This window comes from Micromesistius poutassou (assembly GCF_964030765.1).
Source record: "Micromesistius poutassou genome assembly, chromosome: 6".
Lineage (NCBI taxonomy): Eukaryota > Metazoa > Chordata > Actinopteri > Gadiformes > Gadidae > Micromesistius > Micromesistius poutassou.
The window spans coordinates 18,414,978-18,422,389 of record NC_140276.1 but is presented as its reverse complement, the minus strand read 5'-3'; the positions used below and the strand labels follow the sequence as shown (position 1 = coordinate 18,422,389).

General features: G+C 42.6%; 1 protein-coding gene across 1 annotated transcript; it reads left to right on the top strand.

Annotated features, from left to right (window-relative positions):
• The first annotated feature begins 2,150 nt into the window (after positions 1-2,150).
• On the top strand, positions 2,151-6,073 carry hopx (HOP homeobox). The gene is made up of 2 exons (XM_084469321.1): positions 2,151-2,511; positions 5,578-6,073. Exons 1-2 carry the CDS (start codon positions 2,362-2,364, stop codon positions 5,653-5,655), a joined length of 228 nt encoding a protein of 75 aa, XP_084325447.1. The 5' UTR covers positions 2,151-2,361; the 3' UTR covers positions 5,656-6,073.
• The last annotated feature ends 1,339 nt before the right edge of the window (positions 6,074-7,412 follow it).

Sequence of the window (7,412 nt, the reverse complement as noted above, 5' to 3'; positions counted from 1 at the left end):
TGTGTGAACAAATACAAGGTCATGGACAAAAGCATTTACAATCCCAGAGCAGATACGTAATTCAGACATAGGAGGAAATAATAATGCCAACATTGTTAAATATACTAAATTAAAAATATATATATTAATTTAATATGTTTTCCTTCTCTCTATCTGGCTTTTTTGTGTCTGGTGTAAACAGATGCTTTGTGTCTGCATGCGTGCATGTGTGTGTTGACTCAGCAGTCCTCTCTGTTTGTTTACTAGAGGATTCTGTGAGTTTTGGGAACACAAAGCATCTGTATGTGGCCACGGAGCGCGGACGCTCGCCTTCCAAAGTGATCCCTGATTCATCAGAATGAGAGAAACAATCAAACAGGAGTCCCGTGTCGGATACAAAGGAGTGGGACGTGGATGAGCTGCATCATTAAAGTACTGAGTGACAATAGACAGGACCGTCCACAACCTGAAACAACAGACACGTGTGCAAACAGAAAAAGCTAGCTAAGGTGTAGCCGCAAATGCATAGTGAAAAGTTAGGTCACGTTAAAATGAGCACGAGTTCATCGAACAACGCCTGCTTGACAGTAGGAATTGGCCACCTAAGCCACTGGAGCTTATGCTGGTGGAGGGAAAGCATAACCGGCTTTGAGTCCTGCAAACTTAGGTAGAAGCAACACAAAGTACTTTGCCAGCTAGATTAAAGCAGTGAAAGAGGGTTTTGAACAAAACACCTGCACCAAACAGGTAGCAGTATTAACCTGTTGGTCTCCACCACCTCAGTAACTATTCTCAATGGAGGGATAAAGAGTACCTGATCGCCCGCATAAACCTATGGTTGAAAGGAACTCAATCTAGTGAACATTGGCTCATCAGCTACACTTTAGGAGACAACCACCACTTTTATAATGAGTTAAAGGCTACTAGTGTTAATTATGAACCAATAACATTAGAGATTAAGATTGAGATTAGACATATATTATGTTTTTAATGTGTTACATCTAATTAACTCAAATGTTTTATTATTAAAATCATTGTTTATATTGTCTTTTAACATAGAATAAATGTTGTAGATTAGAAGTGTAGATTACAGCCTCTACATGAAGTTAAAGGCAGATATATCATTGTTTATTTATACAGTCAACACAGAACGGCTTTGTTTGGGAAGTACAACTCATATCTAGGGGTTGGGTTCAAGGGTCAATGGTCGCGGACAATGAGGCAGCCTCGGGGAGGAGGTAAGATGTTGTCATGGTGACACATAGACCCAGTGTCAACAAACTCTGTCATTGTGGGTCTGGTTTACTATCGTTACCACGTGCTGTGATTGATGACAACATACATGACTCATTCATAGTTTTTATGTCTTACATAACTTTTATACAGTACCTCAGTCACGTTGTGTCTGTCCGTTTGTTGTGTGTGTGTGTGTGTGTGTGTGTGTGTGTGTGTGTGTGTGTGTGTGTGTGTGCGTGTGTGTGTGTGTGTGTGTGTGTTTCTCGGTTATAATCGTGTGCATGTGAAGAGTGGCGAGTCGGTATTTACCATTAGGGCTGTGTGAAAATCAACATTGTTAGCCCATGGACGTTTCAGTTGAGAGAGAGAGAGAGAGAGAGAGAGAGAGAGAGAGAGAGAGAGAGAGAGAGAGAGAGAGAGAGAGAGAGAGAGAGAGAGAGAGAGAGAGAGAGAGCTTTAACTCTTTCACTCTTTAACAAACAGTAACTATATGAAACATAACAACACATGTTGACAGCGGGTGTGTGTGTGTGTGTGTGTGTGTGTGTGTGTGTGTGTGTGTGTGTGTGTGTGTGTGTGTGTGTGTGTGTGTGTGTGTTACGTAAACGGGTGTGAACCACTCCCTACTTCTCACGCACCGCAACATAGTTGACAAAAAAAACAACAATTGCGAGTTACAGGAAATATTCTAACTTGATCGAGCATAAAGTCGGCTTAATCTCCTCCGACGATAAGTTTACAGTGTCCGTGGAGTCAACTCGTGGTGGGTGAGTGTATATAGGCCTACCTGAAGGGGAGGTCTGGAGGAGGAAGGCTTCTCTCTCTCTCTCTCTCTCTCTCTCTCTCTCTCTCTCTCTCTCTCTCTCTCTCTCTCTCTCTCTCTCTCTCTCTCTCTCTCTCCTCCTCCTCCTCATTGTGTAGACAGCAGGATAACATTCACACGGAGCTGAGAGAGCTCATTCCCTCCCAGGCGTATAAGAGTTCAGTTCACCAGCTGATGTTAAAAACTATTTTCTCACTCGGGAACTCCGCAGCCCAGCAGTGCAGCGCGTCTCTCCTGACATCAGCGAACAAAAACAACACTTAGCCTACCACTAAAAACACATAGTAGACGTTATTCTCGGGTCGATTGTTTTGAAGATAGACATGGCCACTCGGACGATTGAAAGTATGCAGTTGGCGGATGATCAGATCCGGATCTTGGAGCATAATTTTGCTACAGTCAGCAGACATCCCGACGAGACAACGTTCATGTTGATCGCAGCCGAGTGTGGATTAACGGAGGAGGAGACGCAAGTGAGTATCTGATTGGATTGGATGCTCTCGGCTTTAACCATCGACTTTGGTATCACTTAACAGCTTTATCAAACGTCCTCGCATGATCGATCCTGCATGTGTGGATTTCGGCCACTTGCTGTGCGTTATTAGTTTCATTCTGGCTTTACGCGCAGCCACTATTCTTTAACCCCCCCGCCCCACAAGTTCAACTTTTTTTTAAACCTAGATACCAGATCGGGCTACCACTGGAATCTCAACGTCATTAACCTGCTGCCCCCCAGATAAAACAATGCAATCATCTGTGTATTAACACACCATGTAGTCATCAGATGTGGGCTACTTTAATCGCTGTTAATACAATTGAACCGAACCATGTGCGTACAATTAATTGTCCATTGGCCTACTTTTGGAATAGCCTATAGTTTTCAATGCTGGGGTGTTTTCCGCATGCACTATCCATCCCAAATAATGCCAATAGGGGAAACAATGTTGTGAAAGATCTACACACACATGATTATAGATGTAGTCCATTTTTGTCAATGCAAGAGGAGCATTTTTTGGCCATGTGTGAGCAGAGACAATAACTTTGTAGCTTCTTATGTGAAGCTACATTGTCTCCACTGACACAATCTGCTGCAGTAACCAGCTGTATCCTTGAGCCGTTTCAAAACTAGACACAGGACTTCCTCGTTTTAGTGTAGCCTACTACACAAATTAAGGGATAACAAGTTAATTGTTCGCTCTGGTGATGAACTCACCAAACCATATCTCCTTTGCCCTTTGTAAACAGACGACGCCTGTTTAAAAGCAGATGTTCAGCTGAAATTGTCACGCTTTATCATCACCACTTCACCTCTACTTGACCCGTTCTGCAGTTCTGCACTTAACGGAAGTGTGCATATCCAAAAGACCCTACTGGATGTACAGAGGTGGCAGATTTCTGTAAATGTTGATAAGAGACAAGACGTCGTAGGAAGTCTGCTAGCAAGACTACCCAGGCAGCCCCTGGACCACTGATAAACACAATGGACAATGGGGGAGCAACTTGTTACGGAACAAATTTAATTTAACTAGATTAATTATTTTGTTTCTATGCTGGACATAGATTGTGAATTATGTTAGATTGAACCAGTGTTGTTTTCTTCATGTGTGAATGACATCCAGAGGAAAAACTACTCATTTGCGCAGCTTTAAGAGTGGTGATTTTATGATTTTATGGTAATATTTCATGTGTAATAACCATTTAGTTAAAACAGATGTTTAATAACAGAAAGTATTGGGCCAATTCCTGATTGGTTGGCCTATAGCTATTTTTAGCTTGATCGCTGGTTAAGCTTTATTTGCCCCGACGAGCCCAAGAAGCATCCCTGAACTGTAGCGATGAGATGACATCATGACAAGTAAACTAAGCATTTGACTTGCAAATTCATCTTCTTGTTGGTGAGAGAGAGACACACAGACAGAAAGGGATAGCCAGAGAGAGCGTGAGAGAGACATCTAGTATTTGTATTATTAATATTACTTGTAGTATTTGTATTATTTGTATTATTTTGAGTTTTCCATGCAAACATAATATAAACAAACCAATAGGCCCTAATCTGGTTTCACCACCAACAGTTATACCTGCTGGGCTCTCTCTCTCACTTACTTCAATAGAATCATAATGTTAATACAAATATAAACAAAACAAAAAAAAAAGCAAATTGATAACAAAATCATTTTTTTTTTTTTATTTACACTGGAACAGACTCAAAACAAGACTTGAAATATAGAATGGGGGTTTGGCTGCCCTCAAACCTCAAAACCTCTCTCTCTCTCTCTCTCTCTCTCTCTCTCTCTCTCTCTCTCTCTCTCTCTCTCTCTCTCTGTCTCTCTCTCTCTGTCTTCCATCTCCAGCAATAAGTTATGTATCAAATCATAATATGCAGAACCCATTAACCAGAGCAATGTGTTTAGAACTGCATTACGCAGTGGAGATATGAGGCAATATTGAACCTGACCGAACCACTGCATAAACCACAGAATGAGGCTCAGTGTTTTGATACTGGGGTCCAAAGTTCAGAATCTGTTTCTTCACTGGAAGAAATCACTTAATTCTCCACTGCTTAAAAACACAGACTGCTCTGAAACCAAACTCCTGCCAAAACCCCACTGTCAGTCGATTGGCCAGCCAGCCAGCCAATTGGTTAGTCAGTCAATCAGCAATTCAGTCATTCAGTGGATGGACCTGCAGTCCAGCAGTTTGGTGGTACGATGTCGTCGCTGTGTGTCATCCGTTTAGAAGACGCTGTGTGTGTGTTGGACCGCTGCCGTGTTCTGCTGAGTTCAGGTCACACTGACATCATGAATAAACAGAACTGGGGGGGGTCTCGAGTTCTCTGCTGCCTCCAGGTCTGGTAGCATCTCTCTATGGATGTTTACAGAAATCCAGCGCTGACAATACAGCTGCCCCACCTGAATGGGTTCTCAGGAATATTCATTGGATGTGGTCGCTGCTAAAAACGATGACCTCACTCAGGTTTTGGTTTCTGGCTTAAAACCGTGCCAGGTCTAAGATTACCAAATCACGCAGTCAGCAATCCTACAATTCAGAGTTATCATCATATCCTTGTCATTCGCTAATGGCAAGATGGAGCTTTCAGAAGAGGATTTTGGTAAAAGTGTATTATTTCTACAGTGGCCAGTCTTCACAGTGTTTATTTTAAACCTTTATGACACTTTGTCTAGGAACATTGGTGTCAGGGACAGGATGTTCTTTTTGATATAGGCTTTTCTTCACACCGACTGCAGGAAAAGTTGAATTTACTAGTGCTTTTCCGAGTTTGTTTTCACTGTTGGCCAATTATGAGCTTACAGATCTCCGCCCCCAGCGGATCAAAACAAAGAGGAAGCAAATGAAGGGGACACGCCCCGTTCACCCAAATTCAGATTAGTAGTATGATTTGTGAGACAAAAGCCTCATAACCTCAGTGTCACCGCCGTCTACAAAGAATAAAACCCATCTGATAAAAATATTTCTAAAATCATTTTTTACTTTGATGAATCAGTATGAATCAACTTATTCTAATGTTCTCTCCATTGTAGAAATGGTTCCGGTACCGTAATGCTCTGTGGCGCCAAGCGGAGGGCCTGCCGGCGGAGCTGGGGTCCGTAAACGACTGAGGGGGTGTGGGTAACCCGAAGGGCGTGGCTGTCCAAAGAGGACGGGATTAGAGAACAGTGAGGACCTGGTCATCACCTGGAGCTCCTCGTAGACCTGCCGCAGGAGAACCAACGCTCTGAGACCAGTCCTTCCTCCTCCTACTCCTCCTCCTCCTCCCCTCCTCCTCCTCCTCTTCTAATCCTCTAATTTCTTTCTCTCTTCTCTCCTTATCCTCTATCTCTTACCCTCTCCTCCTGCTCTCTTCTGCTCTCTCCTCTCCTCCTCTTCCCCTTTCACCTCCCCTCCTCTCCTGTCTCCATATCTATGAAGCTATTTTATCTTACAGGAATGTGAAGTGTGCTTAGTTGTCTTACGTTGCCAACACATGAATACCTTATTTGCTGAAATGAATAAACATTATTAATATTATTCTTATTATTCTATGTTGAAAATGACTCTGTCTTTTGCTTTGTTACTCTGAAGCTACATCTGATTGGGCCAAAAGATATACACAGGACGTAGGCTACAATGGCGGGAAGGGTTGGACATGCTGTGTGTGTGTGTGTGTGTGTGTGTATGTGTGTGTGTGTGTGTGTGCGTGTGCGTGCGTGCATGCGTGAATGCGTGTGGGTATGTGCCGTATGTGTTTGTTTTGTTTGTTTGTGTGCATAGATAGAAATCTCTGTGTGTGTGGTGGCTTACACTGGTGGACTTAGGGTCAGGGGGACTTCCATAATGAAGGCCTGTTAAGCTTGTTGAGACTGTAACAGACTAATGGCTATACTAATACAATTATCTTGACTAGTTCAAATAGATTATGGAGTTAAGAAGAATTGACACAGTGGGGAAATTTAGAATAAATAGGAATAATAAACAGAACCCACAGTCTTGGGTTTCTGGGCCAATTGGCATTTTCCTCCTCCCCTGAGAAAACGAGAATAATGAGTAACATCCACTCAAGAAAATCACGTTTGTTTAGAGTGGGAAACACACACAAACACACATACACACACGCTTACTGAACTCTGTTGAAAACAGATGATAGCCCGCTCCCTGCTGGTTTCCGCAGTACGCGTGTTGACACAGAACGCTGTTCCTGCCTGCTATAGTTTCAACATCCTGTCTGTCCATCAAACGGAGCTCCCAGCTCTTTAAACAGCAGCAGCACAACCCCCACTTCTGATAGTCACTATCCCCATCACCACCATCAACACCACCACCCCCACCTCCATATATTAATATATATATTTACGCACACACAAAAATACATAGTATGTACACAGTATATTAAAAATATTGTATGTATGTTTATGTTGAAACTATAGCAAGCATAAAAACTTTTTTCTGTGTCAACGCGCTGGTTTACTGTGGAAACCAGCAGGGAGTGGGCTATCATTTGTCTTCAACAGAGAGTTCAGTAACCGTGTGTGTGTGTTTGTGTTTGTGTGTGTTTCCCACTCTAAACAAACGTGATTTTCTTGAGTGGATGTTATTCATTATTCTCATTTTCTCAGGGGAGGAGGAAAATGCCCATTGGCCCAGAAACCCAAGACTGTGGGTTCTGTTTATTATTCCTATTTATTCTAAATGTCAATTCTTCTTAACTCCATAATCTATATGAACTAGTCAAGAGTGTGTGTGTAGGTGTGCTTGGATGTGTGCATGCTTGACACATGTTTTTGTGTGTCTACCAGGGCTGTACTCAGCCAGTCTCATACAGACAGAAGTCAGTGAATTACAAGTGTCTTCATTCAACGTCTCTCTGGTTGAAGTGAGG

Coding starts and splice junctions, on each gene's coding strand:
- hopx (XM_084469321.1), top strand. CDS start 2,362: ATGGCCACTCGGACGATTGAAAGTATGCAGTTGGCGGATGATCAGATC. Junction 2,512..5,577: donor TAACGGAGGAGGAGACGCAA/GTGAGTATCTGA, acceptor TCTCCATTGTAG/AAATGGTTCCGGTACCGTAA.